The sequence below is a fragment of the Acomys minous genome (genome assembly GCF_964271855.1).
Source record: "Acomys minous genome assembly, chromosome: 9".
Classification (NCBI taxonomy): Eukaryota; Metazoa; Chordata; class Mammalia; order Rodentia; family Muridae; genus Acomys; species Acomys minous.
This window is the reverse complement of record NC_140490.1, coordinates 3066053-3091416: the sequence shown is the minus strand read 5'-3', so window position 1 is coordinate 3091416 and position 25364 is coordinate 3066053. Positions and strand designations below refer to the sequence as shown.

Here is a 25364-nt window from a genome sequence, read left to right as displayed (position 1 = left end):
AGGGATGGTTCAATATATGAAAATAAACATATGTAAATATATGTATACCACAATATAAACAAACTAAAAGGAAAAAAACATACAACTATCTCATTAAATGAAGAAAGGGCCTTTGACAAAATCTAAACCCCTTCAAGATAAAAGTCCTGGAGGGACTAGGGATGCAAAGGCCGCACCTTGGCATAATAAAGGCAGCCTACAGCAAGTCCACAGCTAACAGCCACTTAAATGGAGAGAAACTCCAAACAATTCCACTAAAATCAGGAACGAGGAAAAGTTGTGTGTGTTCTCCACACCTATTCAATATTGTATTAGAAATCTTAGCAAGAGCAATAAGACAAGAAGGAGACGAGGAGACACAGACAGGAAGGGAAGGAGTCGAAGTACCTTTGTTTGCAAATGACATGATAGCATACATCAGTGCGTCTAAAAATTACACCCAGAAACTCCTACTTCATCAAAGTATCAGGATACAAAGTTAACACACAAACATCAGTAGCTCTCTTATAAAAAATGACAAACAGACTCAGAAAGAAACCTGGAGAACAACTCCCTTCACAGTAGCCTCAAAAACTACAAAATATCCTGAAGTAACTATAAGAAAGTAAAAGACAACCAGGTGTGGTGGTGCCTGCCTTTAATCCCAGCACTCGGGAGGCAGGGGTGGGCGGATCTCTGTGAGTTCCAGGCCAGTCTGTTCTTCAAAGGGAGTCCAGGACACCCAAGGCTACACTGAGAAACGCTGTCTCGAAAAACAAAAGCAAAACAAAACAAAACAAAATCTCCAGACATTAAAGACAGAAACTGAATATGATATCAAAAAAATGGAAAGCTCTCCCATGCTCATGGATTGGTAGGCCACCCTACCAAAAGCAATCTACAGATTCAAATGTAATCCCTACCAAAATTCCAACACAATTTTTCACAAAATTTGAAAGGGAAATTTCCATATGGAAAAGAAGAAAAAAGCCCTAAGATAGCTAAAACAGTCCCAAATGATAAAAGACCCGTTGGAGGTATCACCACGCCAATCTCATGCTGTACCACAGAGCTATAGAAATAATAGGATGCCACTGGCACAAAGCCAGGCATGCTGGTCAATAGGATCAAACTGAAGACCCAGAAGTAACCACACATCTACAAACACCTGATTGTTCATACAGAAGCCAGAAATGTGCAACAGGAAAAAAAAAAAAAGACAGCATCTTTAACAAAGGATGTTGGCCAACAAGTGGTACTGGCCAGGCTGGATGGCTACAGGCAGAAGCATGCAATTAGACCCACACTTACCACGCTGCACAGAACAGCTCCAAATAGATCAAAGACCTCAACACAAGGCCAGGTGGACCTGATAGATGTGGGGATAACGCTGAACTCACTGCCACAGGAAAGACTGTCAGAACCGAACACCACTAGCACAGAACCTAAGATCAACAATTAATAAACGTGTGACCTCATGACACTTGAAAGCTTTGGCATGACAAAAGATCATGATTTAGACAAAGTGTCAGTCTACAGAACGGGAAAAAGTTTTACCAACTACATATATGATACATAGCTAGTATCTAAACTATATAAAGAACTCAAAAAAACTGCACATCAAGAAAACAAACCAATTTTAAAATGGAGCACAGATCTAAACAGAATCCTCAAAAGAGGAAACTCAAATGGCTGAGGAGCGCTTAAAGATGTTCAGCATCTTACTCATCAAGGAATGCAAATCAAAACTGCTTTGGGATTCTAACACTAGTCAGGATGGCCAAGACCAATCAGTCAATGACAGCGCATGCTGGCAAGGATGCGAAGTAAGAGGACCACTTTTCCACTGCTGGTGGGAGTGCAAACTTGTACGGCAACTACGCAAATCAGTGCGTTGTTTCCTCAGGAAGACGGGAAGCTGTCTACTTCAAGATCGAGCTACAACACTCTTCGGCATACACCCAAAGGATATTTCATCCTGTTATAGACATTTGCTCAAGCATGTTCACTGCTGCTCTAATCATAATAACCTGAAATTGGAAACAGCCTAGATGGATGTCAATGGGTGACTAGGTAAGGAAATGTGGTACATTTACACAATGAAATATTACTGTACTGTTTTAAAAAGAATCACGAAGTTCTCAGGTACATGGGTGGAACTATAAAAAAAAAAGTCATCCTGTGTAAGGTTACCCAGATCCAGAAAGACAAATATGGTGTGTGTTCGCTTATCTGTGAACGTTAGCCGGTGAGTCAAAGACAAGCGAGCTTCAATGCACAAAACCACACAGAGGTTAGCTATGGAGCAAGTGCCTAGCAGGGAGGGGCGCTCTCCCCGGGAAGGGCAGATAGAGTAAATACCTAGCAGGGAGGGTGCTCTCCCGGGAAGGGCAGATAGAGCAAATGCCTAGCAGGGAGGGTGCTCTCCCCGGGAAGGGCAGATAGAGTAAATGCCTAGCAGGGAGGGCGCTCTCCCCGGGAAGGGCAGATAGAGCAAGTGCCTAGCAGGGAGGGCGCTCTCCCCGGGAAAGGCAGATAGAGTAAATGCCTAGCAGGGAGGGCGCTCTCCCCGGGAAGGGCAGATAGAGCAAGTGCCTAGCAGGGAGGGTGCTCTCCCCGAGAAGGGCAGATAGAGCAAGTGCCTAGCAGGGAGGGTGCTCTCCCCGGGAAGGGCAGATAGAGTAAATGCCTAGCAGGGAGGGCGCTCTCCCCGGGAAGGGCAGATAGAGCGAGTGCCTAGCAGGGAGGGTGCTCTCCCCGGGAAAGGCAGATAGAGCGAGTGCCTAGCAGGGAGGGTGCTCTCCCCGGGAAAGGCAGATAGAGTGAGTGCCTAGCAGGGAGGGCGCTCTCCCCGGGAAAGGCAGATAGAGCAAGTGCCTAGCAGGGAGGGCGCTCTCCCCGGGAAGGGCAGATAGATCAAGTGCCTAGCAGGGAGGGTGCTCTCCCCGGGAAGGGCAGATAGAGCAAGTGCCTAGCAGGGAGGGTGCTCTCCCCAGGAAGGGCAGATAGAACAAGTGCCTAGCAGGGAGGGGGCGCTCTCCCGGGAAGGGCAGATAGAGTAAGTGGTTATTCCTTACTGACAGACAGGGAGGTTGGGGGACGAACCGGAGGACCAAGTGTGGAGGAGGAGGAAAGAAGGGAACAATGAGAGAATATGGGCGGGGCACACGGAAACCGATGACAGCAGGCGCTTCCTAAGTTATATACATATATGACGGCGACCTAATGAAATCACCAAATAGAGTGGGAGGCAGAGCCTCTCTCACCCAATGAGGCCTCAGAACTGGAAATGGGCTACAGCTAATGAGTCGCTGGCCAAGGGCACCCACGGAACCACTGAATAAGTTAAGTCTGCAGCAAAAGCTATAGACTGTGCTTCACAAACTGGCAGCACAGCCTTGTTGATTAAAAAATAACAACTACGAAACTCAGTGAACACAGAGAAGCCCAGCTGGCGCCTACCGAGAGCCTTTACCCCAGCTGGCTGGTGTCCTTGGTACCAGAAGGTGCTGTGCATGCTACCAAAAGAGAAATGTAAACACCAATCCAGGAACCAAACCTTCCATCTGTAATAGTGTCTGTCCTGCTCGCAAGATGTGCTAGTGCGACCGTGACACAAAGCTTGTGGGAGTAACTGTATCTGGTTTGATTTAAGGTCTATTCTATAAGATGGAACCCATACCCAATGACGCTTGGGTGACCAAGAACCAGAGAGCAGATAGACCAGGAACCTAGGAGAAAGCCAAGTACTACTGTTCTACAAAAGGGATGTAGCAATAAAATGACTTGTTGTTGTTGTTGTTGTTGTTGTTGTTGTTGTTGTTGTTTGAGACATGGTTTCTCTGTGTAGCCTTGGCTGTCTTACGCTCACTTCATAGACTAGGCTGACCTGGGACTCACAGACATCCACCTGCCTCCCTGAGTGCTGGAATTACAGCCACTGTGCTCAGCTAATAAAATGACTCCTAATGATATCCTGCTATCCTCGTAGATCAGTGTCTTGCTCGGCCATCATCAGAGAAGCTCTGTCCTGCAGCAGATGGGAACAAATACCAGACGATGTGCGCACTCAGCCCTAAACAGGATGTCTCCATCAAATCCCCTCACGCAGGGCTCTGCAGGAGAGGAGGCAGACAGGGTTGAAGTGCCAGAGGGGAGGGAGGACACCCAAGACACCAGGCCTTCTAACCTCAGTGGGGCCGACACACATAGGCCCTCACAGAGCCTGGGCGGCATGCACAGGGCCCGCATGAGTCTGCACCACATGGGGTCCTAGAGCTGGGAGGAGAAGTGGACACATGCCTCTACCCATAACTCAGAAGCTTTCTCCAACTGATAACCATTTGCATATAAAAAAATCATTTCTCTCCAAGGGAGTCTCCCTCGGGAAATAGACTACTCTTAAGTGCTGGCCACATGCCACCAGCAGATGGCCAACAGAAAACAAACTCAGTGGCTTCTTTGGAGGTTCCTTGTTTCATAATGTCGTGTCAAGACTTTTTCTTTAACCCTCATTTTTTACATTTATCTACTGATTTACTCTATGTATTTTGAGCATGTATTATGGCATCTAGTTTTGGGTTTCCATGAGATTCCTCAGTGTGTGAACAAGTAGGCCTCTGAGTCTACTTGGGCTCTTTTCCTTCTGTTTGTTTGTTTTGTCTTATTCCAAATTGTTTGTGTTTCATCTTATTATATTTTATTATTATTACCTATATGCCTGTTTATTTTCTAACAAGGGACAGTGACGGGGTGGATCTGGAGGGGAGGGCCTGAAGGGAGGAGTAGAGGAAGACATAACCGTAATCAGAATATATTGTATGAAAAAGAAATCTACTTCCAATGTATTTTTTCCCAGACATGCCACAAGCTAGTCTGATGAAGAGAAAGCCTCAATTGAGATTCCTTCTTCCTGAAGATAATAGGTCACCAAGGAGAGACTTGATACCGTATGAGCATATTCAGGGGGAGGAGGTCCCCCTCAGACACAGACTTAGGGGAGGGGAGGGGAGTAGGGGGGAAGTGGGAGGAAGGGAGGAATGGGAGGATACATGGGATGGGCTAACAACTGAGATGTAATATGTATAAATTAATAAAAATGTATTAAAAAAAAAAGAGAGATTCCTTCTTCCTGTATTTCAGGCTGACAAAAAACAACCAGCACAATCAATTACCCCTGCCAGCTGTGGCACACAAACACATCACTTTTTTTTTTAACAAAATAAAATATATTAAGATAAAACAAAAACCATCAAACCCAAATTGCACAAGGCAAACCAGCAGAAGGAAAAGACCAAGCAAAGTCACAAGATTCAGAGACCCGCTTGTTCATACACTCACGAGTCCCATGAAAACACTAAACCGAAAGCTGTAATACATAAGCTGAGGACCTGGTGCAGACCGCCTAGCCCTGTGCTTGCTGCTCGGGTTCTGTGAGCTCATGTGAGCTCCGCTCGGTTTATTTAGAGGGCCTTGCTCTCCTGGTGTCCTCCTCCGTCCCCTCAGACTCTGTCTCCTCTTCGGTGGAATTCCCTGAGCTCTGAGGGGAGAAACACATCACTTTAAAATACCTTTCTTTTTTAAATTTGTTTGCCCCTAAAACCTCATTTTATTATCATAATTTATAAAATACAGTCCAACTTTAAAATTCCTACAGTCTCTAAAACATTCCAAGGATTTGAAAGTCCAAGGTCCCTTTAAAAACCTGAAGTCTCGTAACTGTAGCCCCTTAGAAATACAAAGAAATTACATACTTCCATAACCCAAGAGGGAAGAATTGGCGCAGTTATGCTCAGGTCACAGCAAAACATGCCTAGTGTTTGTTTGCTGATTCTTCCCCCTGAACTCAAAATCTGCTATCTGCTCTGCTAGGCTGGTTAGGTCTCTCGGATGATCCTACACATTCGCGTTTCTCAGTTCTGTTCACAAAATATAAAGCAGTTCCTTTTCAATCACACTTTTATTATATATATAAAATGATACGGAGGCAGGCGTGGTGGCGCATGCCTTTAATCCCAGCACTCGGGAGGCAGAGGCAGGCGGATCGCTGTGAGTTCGAGGCCAGCCTGGTCTACAGAGTGAGTCTAGGACAGCCAGGGCTACACAGAGAAACCCTGTCTCGGAAAAAAAAAAAGTGTGTCCCAACAGCTTCCCCTCACAAGACTGTAAAGAGCTCTAGAAAGAATGATCCCAGCCTGTTCTGTAGCTGAAAAGGGATGTACTAACCGCTTCCCTTTGTAGAGACCCTGCCATGCAGGACTAGGATGCTTCTAGAGTCCTGTCTGTAGCTTTAGGAATTGGTTTTTAACACATCAGGACCTTCAGCACAACAAAGCCGACGTGGGAAGCTCGCTGCATCAACAACAGGTTAGCTTGTTACATTGTATTTCCAAGAAAGAATTAAGCTTAAATGTGAAGATGATTAACTCTCCAAAGGCAGCCTTCACAATTTTACAAGACATCCACACAGGGAAACAGAAAATCCAGAGGAAATGGGAGCTTTATTTGATTAAAAGGCTGATGTGAAGTTTTGCCTATCTGAAGCCAGGAGAGTGGTCTGGAATATTTCACCGGATCCAGATTCTGCAATCCATTTTTTAATGATTCTTTAAGTCTATGTAAAGACTTGACCACACACACACACACACACACACACACACACACACACACACACACACCGTTCAATACTGTCTTAACTTACTGGTGAGTGGACATCATCATGAAGAACTCTGCTTACTATTTTTTATTTAATGTCCGTCTCATCTAACATGAAGGCTTTCCACAGCCTTTTCTTTATGTAGAAATTCTGCATCCTGTATCTTTTCCTATTCTTTTAAAGTGTTCACATTTATTTTTATGTGCACTGGAGTTTTGCCCGCATATATGTCTATGTACCACACATGTACCTGGTGCCTGCAGAGGCCAGAAGAGGGCACTGGCCAGGACTGGGGTTACAGACAGCTCTAAACTGTCGTGTGGGTACTGAAAGCCAAACCTGGGTTCTCTGGAAGCTACGCCTGCCCCTTTTTTTACTTTCACCCTTTCTGCACACTTAACGTGTCCTGAATGGCTTTATGTCAACTTGGAGCAAGCTACAGTCACTGGGGGAAGAGAGGCACTCAGACGGAGAGGGAGGAGCCTCCAAAAGATCGGCCTGCACAGCAAGTGTGCAGTGCATTTTCTTAATTAATGATTGACAAAGGAGGACCCAGTGCATTGTGGGAAATGCCATCCCTGGGTAGGTGGTCCTAAGGTATGCAAGAGAGCAGCTGAGCAAGCCATGGGAGTACACCAAAAGTGGTGTTCCTCCATGATGTCTCTGTCAGTTCCTGCCTGGCGGTCTTGCTCTAACTTACCTTCATGATGGACTACAACTCTAAGTTAAAATAAACTCTTATTTTCCTAGTTGCTTCAGTCACAGTACTTTATCACAGCAGGAGAAACCCTGATTAAGACTATTACACTAAATGTGGAAAGCCTGCAAGCATTTGTTGAAAATTGGGAATGAAAACAAGGGAACAAGGGTGCCCAGTCCCTCTGCTCTTTACAGTGTCACACTCAATGTGCCGGCTAGAGCAGTAAAAGAAATAAAACAGATACCAACAGGAAAAGAATAAAATTATCCCTATTTGTCAATAATATGTTCACTTACAAAGAAAAAAATCCTAAAGACTCAACCTGAAAACTTAAGATACATTTCAGCAAAGTAGCACGATACAGAATCAACACAAAATCAGCAGGCTTTCTATACCAACCTCAAACACGCTGAGAAAGAAACTGAGGGGGAAAGGTCCCACCCAAAAGCAGTCTATAAATTCCATCTACTAACAGTCTATTCTAATTGCATTCTTCATGAAACCAGGGAAACTTTCTCAAAATTCATATGGCAATACAAAGGCTTCAAGTAGCAAAGCAATCTTTTGCCTAGGACTTCAGGATCTGAAGTCATTACTGAATTGTTTCTCTATTAGTTTTTTTTCCCAATTCTTAATCACAATAAGCCCAGTTTTTCCCTCCTGTTGTCGCTCAATTCTGCCCACACACACATCGTTCTGAGACCTACTATGAAAGTGCCTTTCCTTAGGAACAACGTGAGTTGCTTCGGGACCTACTGGGACTATTTTAGAGTGAATTTGGTCACTTGAGGGTTGGTTCTGTCTGTAAATCTCCAGGCTCCCAGAGATGCCACCGGTGCCACCTCCTCTTCCTGCTCCCAGAACATCGAAACATCTTCTGACACTGCAGATGGAGAACACATTCTTCCTCCTCCCCCTCCTCTTCCTCGTTGTCTTCTGGGACCCAAACTTGCTCCGAGTTAGCAATTAAAAGGCTAGGCTCCCCATCCCACTCCACCCCACGACTTCAACAATACTGTCCCAAGACATTCCAACTTTCCACCCTGGGTAGAGCCAAGCCTTTGAGTTTTGCCTCCTTGGCTGAGGGAAGGAACACTGACAACTTGTCTTCCGTGTACTTCCCAGGCACACGGAGCCAGACTCTGCCCCACTGCCTTAGGAACCCCACTGCAGGGTGCCGCAGGAATGGGGATTCTGAAGGTACCAGTAGCTCCCAGGATTCAAAATTCCCCCCAGGCCAAGCAGTGGTAGTGCATGCCAGCGCTCAGGAAGCAGAGGCAAGAGGCTCTGCGAGTTTGAGGCTAGCCTGATCTAAAAGTGAGTCTAGGACAGCCCGGGCTAAACAGAGAAACCCTGTCTTGAAAATAAAAATTCCCCAAGACTAAAATTTCTCTTTCCTCTTCTTCAGACCACCAGATCCAGGGTGACTAGAGAATCTTGAATCCATGTTTCTGTTTTATATTTGGGTTTTTTTTTTAATGGTTTCCCCCTTTAAACTATAAGGTTGCTCAAATAACCACATGCTTGACAATTTAAAAGGGAAAACTATCAAAGATTTTGTTATTTCTCAGTCAGTCCTTCCTACCTAAACTGTCCTCCCTGTAACAGCTACAGAGAAATTAGAAAATAAAATACTGAAATTCTCCAGCTTAACAACACATTCAAGGATTTTTCTGTTGTTGAGTTTAGCTTTTGCATTTTTGTTAAAATGGTGAGAACAAAATGACTTCAGTGAGTGAAGTTATATATAAACAGTGAAGTTTAATCACATGAACAAATGCTCTTATGGAAAGGCCCCGCAGACCTATAGTTACTTCCCTGCTTTTCACTGTCACTTAGATTTTGACCAGGAAATTTTTGGTCTCTTGTCAGCTGCTCCACATTTTAAAGAAAAAATTTTGTTGCTTTTTTTTTACTTAAATTATCTACCATTTAAAATTTTTTTCAGTCACTGTTCTAGTGCTGTGAAGAAACACTATGACTAAGGCCGACTTAGAAAACAAAGCATTTAATTAGGGCATCAGTTCTCAACCCCTTTGGGGGTTGCATGTCAGGCATCACACACAGCAACAGTAGCAAAGTAATTAGGAAGTAGCAATGAAATAATTTTATGGCTGGGGTTCACCACATCCTAAGGAGCTGTGTTAAAGGGTTGCAGCATCAGGAGGGCTGAGGACCGCTGCATTATGGGTTGTTTACAGTTTTAAGAGGGTCAGACCACGAGCAACAGTGTAAGACGCAGAGGGACTTGTGCTGTGGCCATAGCTGGGAGCTTCACATCCTGATCCGCAGGCAGCAGGCAGGGACAGCCAGACAGGGAGAGGCAGCCTGGGCATGGGTTTTGAAACCTCAAGGCTCACTCCAAGTGATAGATACTTCCTCCAACAAGGCCACACCTAATCTTTCCCACACAATCTACCAACTGACGACTAAGCAGACAAGCAAAGGAGCCGATCTGAGGCATTCTCACTCAAACCACCACACACTCACAGCCCCCGAGGCCTGACTGCCTCCCACGCCTTCCTTAATAAACTCCCCCTACCCCCTCCATGTCCCTCTGTCCTCTCTTCTTTCACAGGGGTTGTCACCTGCAAACTTACTTATCTCCTATATAACATCCACTGAGTGTTAAGCATACATAAAGGGGCTGTTTTAATCACACTACCCAACAGCTCCAAGCGGGCAATAAACACTCGGGATCCGATAGGTCAATGAGGGACATCTCTCCACTTCGCCCCAGACTCACACTCTGAGAACTTGCTCTCTGCGGTTGTGAGGAAGCAGCGTCAGTCTTAAGGTGGACAAAGCAGAACTTGGGGTTTCCAGTGTGCCAACTCTTCTCTATGCCTTACCACTCCAGTCTGCGGTCACTCTCAGTTACTAACACCAGAAACTCGAGTCATGTGATTTCATCCAAGCAGCAACCAGGTGTTCAGACTAAACTGGTAAAAGCATACCTCAACTCCATCCTCTCTCCAGCCCTATGACCCAGTCCTTAACAGCAATCACAGCATTATAATTTTTTTACCTGTTTCTTGATATATTTACAATGAGTTCAAATGCCTAGCTATCCATGCTTCCAAAGTGCTGCACATTCTGGTTTTTTGTTTGTTTTGTTTTTGCCTCCTCATTGCTCCCAGTCTTCCCTCTTTACTGACCCCTTTGCCCATGAGACACGAGGCGGACTGGCTCCATTCCACTCTGCAGGGAAGCCAACCCCCTCCCCAAGTCCTCCAGCTCTTCGCCCTTCCATCTAGAACGCTTATTCTTCTTCTTCAGGGAGCCTGACCGTCTCACCCTTCCGTCCTACACGCGTACATCACTCTGTTAGTGAGGACTGGCTGACTGGCCGCAGCCGGTCTGTATCCGTCCTCTTCATGCACACACCACGGTGTTACACAACTTCTAAAGTTCCTGCGAAGGGTTTTAGCGATGGTGGATCTCTGTGCAGTGAGACACCAAGCCCGCGAGATTTCCTGCCTCTTGGTGGTTAAAGAATTTTGTTTTTATGCCTCTTAGGAGTGCCTGGACCATCAGGACCGAAGGCTTGCCAGATCTCACCCAGGGACTAATGGCTTCAGCTCTGTAGTCTGTGGAGGGGAGCGTTTCCTGTTCATAACCCAGGCATTAGGTTAATAGTTCCTGCTTGCGTGCCACTGGGGAGGACTCTCCTGCCCCGATCTTTCTCACGAGTACTCTCTGAAAGCTGCAGAAAGGAGCCCATGTGAATGTGAGCAAATGTCACATCAGGACCTTTTCTCAACTGAGACCCTTTGATTATACTTACTCATTTTATTCACGGTGCTAGGAAGAGAACTCTGGACCTCCAGCATGCCCAGGAAATGAGGAGAAACAGTTGGGAGAAACGTCTAAAAGGGCTGGAAACGGGAGGCGGCTGGCAGAGAGTGAAGAGAGGGGTTACTGTTCTCAGCTAGCCAGCCATTTTATAAACTACGGTAGTGCTTGTGTGAGGCGAGCTGCCCAATACAATACTCAGGTACTGCCTGTGGCAAACAAGCACTCAAAACGTGGCTCTCCACAGTGAGGAACGGCATTAGCTGTATTCTAAGGACTTCATATCTGTATTATGTTGTCTGGGGTTTATTTACCGGTGAAATACATTTTATGTCAACTTTATCTTCTGATTTTATGGTTGTTAAGGTAGCTACTAAGAAACTACACATATGGTGTCTGTATCACAATCCCTTTGGACAGCACTTGTCTAGAGACAACGTAACTTAGCATTATTGACGATGCCGCTCCCGTCCAGCAGGAAAGACACCAACACCGGGAAATCTTCTTGCAGCAGTTTTTATTCAGGATCCTGGAGTGACCCCAGGAAAAGCTCCCACAGAACCTTTATAGTGTGCCTGTCCTATCAGAAACTGCCACGTCGTCACTCCTGGTTGGTGCATTCGGATCACACCACCTCACGTCATGCCTTGTCAGATCACACCACCTGACACTATGACTTGTTTGAATCACGCCACCTCACGCCATGCCTTCAGGCATGCGCATAAGGGGCTTGCTCACTACACATGCGCAAAAAGGGGCGCGCTGCGCATGCGCAAAGGTTTACTCACTGCGCATGTGCAAAAGGGGGCGCATTGCGCCGGGGAAGCAGCAGGGGGCGCTGCTATCTGTGGCTCTCCACACATTATCCCTTAAGAGAATCAACCTTGAGTTTCCTGAGCCCCAGAGAGACGCCAGCCCGTGAGGTCCGCTCATAGCTCCCTGTCGCCAGGAGAAGGCTCCTCCGCTTCTTTAGGCCAGTTTCTCTTGTTCCAGTGCTTTATTCTGAGCGTCTCAACCGGCTCTCTCCTGCTTGTTGGTTTGTCTCCCAGCTGCCACTCAGCACTCTCCTGCACCTCTGGCTCTTTCTGACACTCCAGAACTTTCTTTGCGGGAGTTTCAGACATAGAGGCATCCATCATACTTAGGAAGTCAAAGGCTGGAAGAGGAGGTTTCCACTCCTGAGCAGATAAGACGGCTGGAAGAAGAGACAAGCAAGAGTTTTAACGATTAACAGAGATGAAATAAGTAAGTCACCGTATGAACATAGCCAGAAAGTGTTTTCTTTTGAAATGCATATTTGTAGAAAGGCCTTATCAGCCATCTTCACTTGCATTAGTGTTTGTGGGTGTGTAAGGAGAGTGTGTGCTCCTTCCCAGCATGCAGCCAGAGGCCAGAGGAGAAGTGAGTCGTCTTTACTGCTCTCCACCTTGGGTTTTGAGACAGAAGCAAAGGGGAGTGGGGGTGTAGAAGAGAAGAGGGGGTAACCTCCCTCCCTCTCTCTGCGTGGTGTGTGTGTGTGTGTGTGTGTGTGTGTGTGTGTGTGTGTGTGTGTGTGTGAGAGAGAGAGAGAGAGAGAGAGAGAGAGAGAGAGGTGTGTGGGAGCCCTCAGAAACTACAAGACGGATTGGGCTCCCTGGAACTTGAGATACCAGCAGTTGTGAGCCACTCAGTGTAGGCACTGGGAGTTGAACCCAGGCCCTCTGCAAGAGCAGCAAGTGCTCTTAACCACTGCACCATCCCTGCCACTCCTAAATGACTGCTTTTTATAAGTGACTTATTTTCTGCTCAATTTTGAAAATTACTTTTTTTCAGACAGTTTCAAGGTTTCTCTGTGTAGCCCTGGCTGTCCTGGAACTCTCTTTGTAGACCAGGCTGGCCTCAAACTCACAGGAGATCTGCCTGCCTCTGCCTCCCAAGTGCTGGGATTAAAGGTGTGGGCCACCAGATCTGTTAAGTTCTTTTTTTTTTTTTTTAATGTGTGTGCATGGGTGTTCTGGCTAGTTTTGCCTTAGCTTGACACCAGCTAAAGTCATCCTAGAGGAGGAAGCCTCAATTAAGAAAATACTACCATAAGATCAGGCTGTAGGCAGGCCTGTGGGGCATTTTCTTAATTAGCTATCTCCTCTCCATGGTCTCAGCACCAGCCCTAGATCCAGGTTTCTGCCGAGCTTAATTTCCTGTCCTGACTTCCTTCAGTGATGGGCTATGATGTGAAGTGTAAGCCAAGCACTTCACCACCACCCCCCAGCTATTGAAGAAGTGTGATTTCCAACCTAGATCTCTTAAAGTGGTTACTGAACACCTCTATGGATACACGTCGGGGGAAGTAAATAATGATGAATCAAAACATTCACACCTAGTAAGCATTCAGTAGTGCTAGTCACTGTTATTATTACCCTTCATCTAGGCTTATTTCTAGGAGTAACAGCTACACAACATCGGCTTCCAATGAGGATTAGAGCAGTGAGTAGTAAGACTCCCTTCTGTTAGCTGCTACTACAGAAGAGTGTGTGCCGATGGAGACACCTTCAGTCTGAAATACACATTTTCACAGTAATCAGAATCAGGGTTTTATGTAATAATGTACTAGTCATAAATTACTCACAATCTACAGAACTCTATGTTTTCTTACATCTATAGAAAGACAACAAACTGTCACGTATAGGAAACGCTGTATACGGACTGTCCTGTGACACCTGCAACTGAAAGCCGTACAAAGATGCCACAACAGATTTCCACTTTGGCAGGTCACTGTTCCCAGTGTAATAATTCCTTAAACTAGAATACATCACCAGACCCACATCGCTGAAGATACTGGCAACGTACACAAGCAACGTGGACTCAGCAAACACATCAGCATTCAAAAGAAAGAGCCTGAGCAGGTGAGGCAGTGGTCCCCACACAGGGCCTGAGCAGGGGAGGCAGTGGTCCCCACACAGGGCCTGAGCAGGGGAGGCAGTGGTCCCTACACAGGGCCTGAGCAGGGGAGGCAGTGGTCCCCACACAGGGCCTGAGCAGGGGAGGCAGTGGTCCCCACACAGGGCCTGAGCAGGTGAGGCAGTGGTCCCCACACAGGGCCTGAGCAGGTGAGGCAGTGGTCCCCACACAGGGCCTGAGCAGGGGAGGCAGTGGTCCCCACTCAGGGCCTGAGCAGGGGAGGCAGTGGTCCCCACTCAGGGCCTGAGCAGGGGAGGCAGTGGTCCCCACTCAGGACTTGAGGACTCACACTGTTCCACAGGAAATGCGGTCCACACACTAATACTCACAGCACATATGAACATTACAGCTTCACTCATTCACCTCTGTTGCAGGATATTTGGTCTCAGTGTGATCCATGAGATTGTCAACTGTAAAAATCCATTGGTGATCCCACTGTGATCCCTCAGATTGAACTATAAATCCCTGTTTCTTGTGGTCGAGCCCTAACACACCTTCAATCCAAGAACTGTTTATTGTAAACGGGTTATTAAGGTGTGGTCCAGCCAGCCTTGCACTCACCTTTAATCCAAGAGCTGTCTGTACACTGGATTTAATAACCTTTAATAAGCTTTTAGCTCTTTGGCTCTTAGCTCTCTAGTTCTTGGGCTCCTCAGCTCCTTGGCCGTTGAGCTAACAAGACTTTGGCCTTCGGTTTTTTGGCCTTTTCTTCCTGGACAGTCAGCTGAGCTAGTGAGACTTTTAGGCCTTTTCCATGGGGAAGCGAGCTGAGCAAACAGGTTTTTTGGTTTTTTGTTTGTTTGTTTGTTTATTTTACCACACCATCTGAACCTGAGTCTTTATTGGTAAAATAGAACGATCTGGGATTTTCAATTAAAACAACACACATCTTTATTAGTTACGATTAACACTTAAAACCTATGCAACTCTAGGACCCTTCTATTAAGGTCAAAGTCTGGCATTTCCGAACAGCCACTGAGCGCAGTATAAGCAGAGTTCTCTCTCCACCTGACCTGAAGAACCCCAGAACCTCTAGGGAGCACCACACAGCCCTCAGGGAGATTACAACCTAACCCTCTCCTTATAAGAAAGCAGTTCAGCAAGCACTTGGGGATTCCTACAGATAACCACCCTATAATAAGATGTCTTGGTGTCTTGGCGCTCAACCAATGACCTTTGACGGGTCCTGGAGTTCTTCCCCCACCAACAGGATAATTAAGAACTACTTTCCCCTCTTATGGTAGGGCTGTTTTGCTACCTGCAGATCAAGTATCCCTGGCACCCCTAGTCCCAGTGAATCAAACACATTCACCCTCAAAACTCCTCCCACTGTCCAAGGTTTATAATGTTCCTTATTCACAAAATAAATCCTTTCACTCCACTCCTCCACCATGACAAGCAGCGGGCTGCTATGGAAGCCGGTTTTTGTCCACCCAGACAAACCCAGGCTCCTGCCTCTGCCCCTCTGTTTTGGAGCTCCAAGCGAGGCTCCTCCCCTACCAACTGCTCATGAAGCAGCCCTGACTCGCTCAGGCTGGGGCCCTCACCGCCTTCACCTGGCTCACCCTGAACTTTTCACCCTTTTCCACCTGGGGCTTGCACTTCTGGTTTCGGGCTTACTAAGTGCCCGGGCTTCCCAGAAGAGACCTGACAAAACCCGGCCTCCACTGGACACAGAACGGCACGCAACAAAATACATTGTTCCATGTACCAAAGAAAACAGAAAACTTACTGATGGGATTTTCTAGTCCCGCTTCTAGTTTTTGAAGCCACAAGACAAGGCTTTGTTCCGTCACAGACTGGACTGAAGGAAACGCATATACTTGGCCACCTGAATGCAGGTTCACCAACAGCAGCTGTGGAAGCGGCGGCAGAGAGCCGAAGTACGCCTTCAGGACTCCCCTCCCCACGGGAGTGTTCTTTCTGCAAGAAGGGATGATTGGATATGCTGTTATTCCTTCTATGACAACCAAAAAGAAAATAATCATTTACAGAGCAGTAAGATTCAAGTATTAGCCTGCCAGAAAGCTTATGAAAAGATTTCTCCAAAACCAAGAGGTCTACAATTATAATAAAATTCTTTTAAGGTTTGTGATATAGGGCGGTTTATCATGAGAGGGGAAAAAAAGGTAGCCAGCGACTTCCCAGGAAAGTCACCATGAGCCCAGCGCCTTATCAACACAGGCCTGACACAATCGGTAGATTCTCATTAAAGTTTAGCTAAGCACCTCATAGCCAATGGGCTCCAAACTGGCCTGTTCTGTAAATATAACAGGATGCCTCCTTTTACAACGGTTTCTTTCCCATGACTCTGTCTTTCCTTGGGGAGGGGGTTAATTACACATAAAGATCTAAAAGATCTTTAGATCTAAAGATCTAAAAGAATAACCACGTTCCTACATCAACAATGCCCAGCTTCCCAGAGCAGCGCATTTCACATTACCTGAAACACTGCTTTAGAGACCTGCAACAGTAGTTACCTAGGTAACTGTTGCCTTGAGAGTGAGATGTAATGTTAGTAAGACTGCACAGCAAAAATGTACACTGCCACATTTTTGCTGCTTTTCAATTAAGTTTTTTTTAAAAAAGGCAAGTCTTTCACCATGTGAGTCTTAACAAGGTTCATGTGTGCACATGTGAACTGTGCTCACAGACATCTGATGAAGCACACCATTCATCTAAAAAACATGCTGAAAATACTGCTAAAGGGTGTACTGACTAACATCTCTAACGCTGTTTGGGGACTTTACCCACACAGAGGAACAGACTAAAGTTTGTAAATATCACAAAGCTTACTTTCTTATCTGCCACTGTTTTCAGTGGACATCAACTAATTTTGAAAATCAGAATATTACCTGCAATTATATTAGAATAAAAGTCAAATCTAAACAAGGTCATCTTGGAACTTGTCTGAGGAGTTAGTTATGGAAATATCATGATGGTGTATTTGGGCCCGTGTTAATACCAAAGGCTATAGAATTTCATTACCTAATGAAAATGTAGTCTTTACTTCCTTTAGTAGCCCAGGCCTTGAACTCATGAGTGCATTTATAGGCATGCACCACATCACAGGTGTCCCCCAGCCTTTATCTCTTACAGCAAAACCAAACCATGCAACATATACCTACAGATTTAACCAGCAAGGGATAAATGAGTCCAGCAGCTTCTGCCTCACCAGCGCCAGGGCTGTGTTCCTATACTGAGGGTTTAGGCTGCCATCACTGAACAAGATAAGCAATGGTCTCTGAAGTCTTAAATACACAGGAAGATTTTCAACAGTGATTTCTGGCTGTTTAAAACAAAAAACAAGAAACCGATAATCCCTAAAACAAAAAACGTGGGCAATAAACGATGTTCAAATCACTCACACAATTTTAGTTTATAAAATGCAACTCACACATTTTCATTCAGAGATTTGACTACAGTTAAGTAAAATTTAAAATAGATTCTTATTTTACCTCCCAGTAATGAGTTATAGTCAAAATAAAATGACTAACAGACTTTAAGGTAACATTAGCTGGCTGATGCTCTATAATAATCCAGATCAGCTAACACACATGATAGACAAAACTCTCTCGTACTTCCCTCTAGTAAACTTTTGTGTTAAAACATAGGCTAGACACTGACGCTATAACCTTTTCCCCACTATTTAGGACTAGTTTATTTTTTCCAAACATGATCTGTTTTGGATGACTTAAATAATTATAGATGTGTTAAGCCAACCCAAAAGCCAATCTTGCCTCTTCTGAATTTAAAGCAACTGAAAGGAATTTAGTGAGGAGAGAGAAATCTAATTTTCTACCATTCTATTTTACAAGAGTATCCTGCTGTGGACTCAGCACAATGGTACAGCGTCCCCTGGAGGCAACTGTGAGCCAGGACCATCGTCTCCTACCAGATGGGGAATGTTGGGGAAGGAGCTTAAGGGAATGCTCTGCCTAGCGGGTTCCACTTCACTGGGTCACTAGAAGCCCCCACCAACTCCTTTAGATGGCACCAACGACCTTTGTACGGTGTTATTTCGCCTTCAAGCACCAAGCTGGAAAGCCCTTTGTAGCTACCAAGCTGCCTCCCTCTGCCGGTCATTATTTTTCTTCCACTCCTTCCTCTTCAAACTCAAAACCATCATCTTAGGTTTTCCTACATCACAAGCTGAATCCTAGGTCTGTTTCTTCAAATTCCCCAGCCTGGCTTTCTGTCCTACATGCGTGACATTCCCCTCCTAAATGAGGACAGAGCTCACGGAGCCCCAGAAATATGAGATGAAGCTGACTTCGGCTGGGCTCACTAAGAGCAAGGACACTTGAAATGCTATGGTAGGTGCTTCTTCAAGAACTCTCCTGCCCTCAGAGACCAGGCACTCAAACTGCTGTGCTCCCCAGACACTTTCCACCTTTGACAGTCAGGAAGCCGGCGCTGCCAAAAAGACAAGGAGAGTCAAAAAGACTCATGATTTGAGAAAGTCACTAAAAATTACAGTAACTACACCCTGGAAAACCTTAACTCAGCGATTTGATCAACTATAGCCTGTTAGTTTAGCACGAGGGTTGGGGGGGATAGACTCAAGGCAACAAAGAGACTTGTTTGAAAGATGACACTTATTTGAGTTCATAATGAATTAGTATTTGGGTCACAGTCCATTCACTGAATATTTGAGGCTGACAACAGTACCCTGTCATGACTTTAGAAACACAGACAGACAAATGTGCAGAGTTCTAACTACTGAAACCAAGTAGCCCAGGTCACATCTGTTTTGCCTGGCACTCCACTAAGTGGGCCTTAGAAAGGGGGTCAGAAGGTGGCATTTTAAAAGCTGTGTAAACTGGGATAGTGACATGACTCAATAGTTGGGAGCACTAGCTGCCCTTCCAGGGGACCTGGGTTCAGTTCCCAGCGCCTCCATGGCAGCTCACAGCTGTCTGCAGCTCTAGTTCCAGAGGATCCAACACCCTCACATACACACACATGCAGGCAGAACACCAGTGCACATGAAATAAAATGTTTTTAAAAACTGTATAAATTGTAGCAGTTGCTAGTACTCACTGAACATTTGCTATGGACCAGACACGCTCTACAAACTGAACTCCTGTCACTTAGTCCCAACAGTGACTCTTCCCCTTACCCACGGGAAACTCTGAAGCAGCAAGGGCACGGCAGAGCTAGTAACCAGGAAGTGCGGCCCTTGTAGGCCATCTGCATTGTGACCAGCTTCACCCTACATCGGGCACTTCCCCAGGAAGCCAGTAAACTTTTAGCGGCCAATCAGAAAAGCTGTGTGTACAATCAATGAACAACAAAACCAAACCAAGCAAGTATTCAGCCACAAAACAAGACACCCCAGAGCCTCCAAAAGCTGAAACGTTACATGCTAATACATGATCATTAATCAATTGGAGTTTTATTGCAAACAGCTACTTATCACACTCAATATACTCACAAACGCTTCCAGTGGTGCATCTGCTAGCACCTGAGCCATGCCTTGCACCAGCGTGGCGTCTAGTGGGATGCTCTCTATTCTACCTTCCTTGGGCCTGGCCAGCAGCAGGGCTGGGAGAGTTGTAGCATATTTATCTGACCTGTGGAGAAAGATGCTATTAAAATTCAAACCAAGGCACAGCAAGTCACCAAAAACATGAACATTTCAGCCCAGCACCTCCCAGCCAAGGCAGCACATGGAAGCCTCCCTGCTGCTAGTGGGATGGTATGTGGTGCAAACCCTACTACGCGAACTGAGCAAAGGTGGTCACGTGGTTAAGGCCAGCCCAGGCTATGCACTGGGGCACCGTCTCAAACAACAGCAAAGTATAAACAGTTTTAAAGCCCTACTGCTAAGGAGAAATGTCTCTCAATTTCCAGACAAACATAAGTGTGAGCTATCTGAGAAAGTTCAAGAGTCATGACAATCTCCACTAAAAGGAATCTGCAATGGTCTAAAGGTATCTTCTCCACGACTCTCTCTTAAGAGAATGTCTAAATGTCTACACAGGACCTGGAATACACTGCTCAGCTCTCCACCTTCCTGGACTGCTCACGAGCATCCTGAGTAAGGCAGGGCACTGACTGCACGCCTACAATACTCAGAGCACTCCAAACCTAGTGCCTGTCGTCCTGTCTCACAGCTGAATGGGGTTCAGAGAGCAAACAGTGGCAGACACTTGAACCCCAGTGAGGAACTCCAGACTAGGTGTGAAGAATCCACTTTTGCTACTCAATCTGATAAACCCCGAATCCTCTAAATCAAGTGAAAAATGTTTTGTGTGGCGCTGCCAGTAAAGGTACGTGGTGTGTGCAACAACTTGGCTCATTCTTGAAGAAAGTACAGACACACAATACCATGAAGACTTTTAAGAGCGCACTCTTCAGATCACCTGGAGGAGATGCCCAATTGACAAGCTAGCTGCCTATAAACCAAACACTCTGAAAACGGCATTGGCCCAGCTCTTACTATCTTAAATGAAAGTTGGCAGCAGAAAATAGTAGGTAACTTACACATTATCAGATAGATAGGTCACCTATTTCCTGGTTCAGCAATACTTCTTTTTTTAAAAAAAAAATTACTAATTTCATAAAAGCATCTTAACTTTCCCCATCAAGAAGTGTTCAAAGCAAAATATCTGAGCTCAAAACAAAAGAATTAGTAACACTATAGCCAGAAAAACTGAAAAGTATTGGGGCTTAACAAGTCTACACACACACACACACACACACACACACACACACACACACACACACACACCAGCTGTTCTTGGTGAATGTGATGTGTGTTGATAAAAAATCTCCAAACGTGTAGCGCAGTCCTTCACTCTACAGCAACTAAACTATACTAGTGACCCACAGCAATGCCAAGTTTTGATTTTTTTTTTCAACATATTCTTTCATGGCAAATAAAAAAGCAGCACTGAAGTGGTGAAATTCTCAACACTATAAAAATTCAAAAGCAAACACAAAGCACAAGTAACAGGATCCAAAGACAAAAACTCTTAAAGGAGCAAAAATAAGTATGGGGCCAAGATCACTCCTGTGGGCACTTCAAAGGGAGCACTTAAAGAATCTAGCAGCACGGCACTTCCTGACATATTCCTGGAAGAAAAGTTAAAGCCTAGAATACTGGGGTACACATGGGAGTGGGGAGGCAGGAAGGTGGGGGCAGGCTGAGCATGAATGGAGTTCCATACACTGGTCACCTTGCATGTTGACTGAAAATTAACTTACGGTTCTGCTAAATCCCTATATCAGTTGTGCAAAGACGAGCCACACATTTTATTCCATCACCTCATCCGCCCCAGAGTTAGAAGAACAGTAAACTTACAATATCCAAACGTCATCTTCAGAATAAACTCCCGTGATGACTGAGCCTCTCAGCTGCCTTCCCGCTTCCCTGAAGTGTTCTTTGGCTGCAGAGACACAGACAAGAGAAGCTTCTGAAACTCTAACGTCACGTGTGCTAGGCAGATTTTATAGACGGCAGAAATTCACTGCCTTTAAATTACAAAGATTAATACTGAAGTAGTGACACATTACAGCTCAAATAAACCCGTTTTGTGGCACTGTTGCCAAAGAGATGGCTATTGACACAACTGTGCGGTTTCCTAAACAAATGTTCTCTAAATGTCATTTTTAAGATTTATAGCACTCAGGGGCTGGGGAGATGGTTCAATGGTTAAAGCACTGGCTACTCTTCAAAAAGACTGGGGTTCAGTTCCCAGCACCCACAAGGTAACTCAAAACTGCCTATGGCTCCAGTTCCGGAGGCTCTGACACCTCACAGAGATATAAACACAGGCAAAACACCAGTGCACATAAAATAAAAATAAATGTTTAAAAAGTGTTGCACTCTAATCACAGAATGACCAAATAAGTACTTGATTTTTTTTAATGTATTGCTAAAACAAGGGAAACTGACACAGCTGTCTTCTTACATACACCCTGCAGAGAGGTGTAAGTGCATGGAGAATTATATGAGCCTTAAAATTACAGAAGTATTTTTAAAAGCTTATTGCATAAAGACAGAAAACTGGAAACTCTAGTCCTCCAGCCCTGTCAGATGCAGCTATGAGGTGCCTGTGCCATTTCACGTTTTTTCTTCAAAGTATTTTTGTTACTTTAAACCCTAATTTTTGTATTAGTCCTCTTCATTAATAGGCATGATTTCAAAAAGCTAGTATCTTGGTGGATTTCTGAATGCGTTTTCCCAAACAGTATATTCTACATCATGTTAATACCTTATAACCAAGAAGTAAGTTTGAATTTAATCACTACAAACTAGTGAAGGAAAAAACCAGAGGTCTGTAGACTTATGTGTAAATGCTGAGTTCCTGCCACATAAAAGCCATACGCTTGGTTCACTGACACGCATAAACATCACAACAGCTCAACAGAGAAACTCCAACGGGCTAGGGAAGATGGCTCAGCCAGTAAACAGCCTGCTACATGGTAAAAAGACCAGAGTTCAGAGTCCCAGAAAAGCCAGGTGGAGTGGAGGATGCCCACAGCCCCAGCACTCAGTACTGGGAAGTAGAGAGGAGAGACCCTTGTGCCTAGCAACTAGGTGATTTAAGGTGACTCCGTCTATCGAAGGAAACCCTTGTGGTTACATTCACAGGGTGAGTATCAACACGTGCATCTTCAGGTAAACTAAAGGTTCTGCTTAAAACAAAAAACAAAAGTACTTTCCACAAGACCAAGTGATTTGTTGGCTGTAAAGAAAACTGACTAAGGTGACCACAAACCCACAGGTGGCACTCACAGCTCAATTATCACAGGTCACTTTAGTGTTAAGCTCGTAACCTTCAGATGTGTTTTAGTCCACAATACTTAAAGTGGGAACGACCTGTAAGAAAGCAAGCACCTCACCAACTCCGCTAACTGCACGGCTTCATCTCTGAGAGAAATGAAGGCTGCACCCTGGCCAGTCTGTCTCAGTTACTAAGTTACTAAGTAACCATGAAAAAGACTAATGGTCTCATAATTTCCTCACACAGAAGCTTCTCGGCTCATGGATCTGTCTTCTTGGAAGCCCCTCCACGAACCTCCATGTTAATAAAGCCTAAGGGCCTTGGAGGAGGGCAGCGTGAGTCTGCAGCCCACAGACTTAGATGCCTGTGCTCTCCGTCAGGCTGTGGGTTTTCCTCCGAGCATTCAGAACTAGGCACGTTCTTGACTTCCTTGGTGAAAGCTGCACGTGTCAGACGATAAGGCGACCTCAAATACGAAGAAGACACTATCTATCTATATAAAAAGTATACAAAAGTAGGTACAAATGGTGAAAGTGTGCCCACAGTCCCAGCTACCCCGGGAAGCTGCAGTGGGGGACAGTCTGAGCCATGGAGAAAATGTCTTCCTTCTATAAATCACAGGAGGGAGTTTTCATATTTTTTTTAAACACAGAATCAATGTAAGAAAGTATTTGATCACACTCCAATGATGATAAAATTTACATGTAGTCATCTCTCAACACGTGTAAAAAGTTACTAACTTGTGAGCAAAAGAGCGACTCCTCCTCTCATAACTGTATGTCTTCAAACCATTACAATAAGTTGCTATGAATGATTAAGTTGTTGCCTTTTTTTTAGTAGGATACTAATTTAAATTTAAAAAAAAAAAAGAGTCACTACAGACTTTCATCAATACACACTACCATTCAACAGTGAAAAGTGATAATTATTTTCAAATAAATGTCTGCCTTCCCAAACCAAAACTAAACACACCTAGAAGATGTAAAAAGGAACTGAGAACTCCCGACGTAGGGTTGAGAATAAGCTAGTTAAGAGAGACATACCACATCTATAGTGCATCACTTTGACACACCCCAACTACCTTCACATAGCTTAACACACTGCTTACTTTTGTTGAACAGTGACTACTGTGCATTCCTGGACCATTCGGGTACAAACGTGATCACATACAGTTTCTTATATTGATCCCCCGTGATTTATAAGCAGAGAACCTTCCCTAGAGGAGACGGCATCCTAACTTGACTGCTGCAGCCTGTTACACGGAGATGGTGAGAGGGTGAGGACACCCTCTTCCTGACTGCAGCTGTTACCCGGCTGCTTGGAGCTGTTTTATGAGCAACTGCAGTGTTTCCTGGACTTTCCCATAATTACTCCCTCCTGTTTGACTACACCACCTCTTATCCTTGGGTTAATGGCTTTACTGTGTTTGTGCTTCTAGGTTATCTGAAGACTCCACTTTTTCTGGGAAGGAAGCCTCGTGTGAGCGAGAGCTCCAGGGAGCCAGGCACTTAAGAGTACAAGACCACAAAGTTCATAGCAGGCACCAAACACTGACCAGAGAATAAGTCAAACAAACTCACTCCCCTCATAATTTTCCATAAAATGACACCCATGGAAAAGCTGGCCCTTCTAGGGTTTTTGTCCTCTAAAATAGTCATTCAAGGTCACTCGTTCATGTTGTTATTATTTATTTTTGGTAGGTCATTTGGCTTTTAGATATCTTGAAAACAACATGATGAAGTGGCCTGTTACACATGGGAGCAATAGAATTACACATGATCAGGGTGTTACACTTTATGTTATGTATATTTTAATATAAATTTTTAAAAGAGAAGATACAGCAAGACGATGTAAAATTAAATTCTATACAGTAGAACGAAAGAATACAGGCAGATATAAAGTCACCAACACCGGGAACTCTTCTCGCAGCAGTTTATTCAGGAACCTTGACTACCGGAGTGACCCTGGGAAAAGCTCCCACAGAACCTTTATAGTGTGCCTGGTCCTATCAGAAACTGCCACGTTGTCGCTCTTGGTTGGTGCATGCGGATCACGCCACCTCACGCTATGCCTTCAGGCATGCGCATAAGGGGCTCGCTCAAGGGCGCATTGCGCCGGGGAAGAAGCAGGGGGCGCTGCTATCTGTGGCTCTCCACAGATATTGACTGATCAGGGTAAGATTATTTTATATCTAACAGCAGTGGAAATTTCAAAATTAATAGATTTGAAAACATATTTTTAAATTATTACTGCCACCACTTGGCTAAATCAACTGGTAGAATACGAGGCTCTTAAAATCATTACTGTCCTAGCTGGGTTTTACTGTCACCTTGACACAATCTGAGACGATGGTAACTGCGTGTCTGCACCAGGTTGGTCTGTGAGGGGCTGTACTGACTGGGAATTGACGTGGCAGGCCCCAGGCCAGTGTGAGCAGCACCATCCCTTCATAAATAGGCTAGAAAACTGGCTGAGCATGAGCCAGAGAGACAGCCAGAGACTGAGCCAGCAAGCACTGCACTTCGTGGCCATGGCTGGAGGTCATGCTGCAGGGAACAGCAAG

General features: G+C 45.1%; 1 protein-coding gene across 5 annotated transcripts in view; it reads right to left on the bottom strand.

Annotated features, from left to right (window-relative positions):
* Nucleotides 1-11629: 11629 nt before the first annotated feature.
* The window catches only part of TXNDC16 (thioredoxin domain containing 16), an 81074-nt gene continuing 67339 nt past the window's right edge, over nucleotides 11630-25364 (bottom strand). For all 5 annotated transcript variants that reach the window (XM_084796639.1, XM_084796638.1, XM_084796640.1 and 2 more), the window contains 5 exons: nucleotides 21376-21460; nucleotides 19504-19642; nucleotides 17195-17355; nucleotides 15799-15989; nucleotides 11630-12324 (listed from right to left, as the gene is read on the bottom strand). In XM_084796639.1, the coding sequence (XP_084652765.1) occupies nucleotides 12059-12324; nucleotides 15799-15989; nucleotides 17195-17355; nucleotides 19504-19642; nucleotides 21376-21460 (842 nt within the window). In that variant the 3' untranslated portion in view covers nucleotides 11630-12058. The remainder of the gene's footprint in view (nucleotides 12325-15798; nucleotides 15990-17194; nucleotides 17356-19503; nucleotides 19643-21375; nucleotides 21461-25364) is intronic.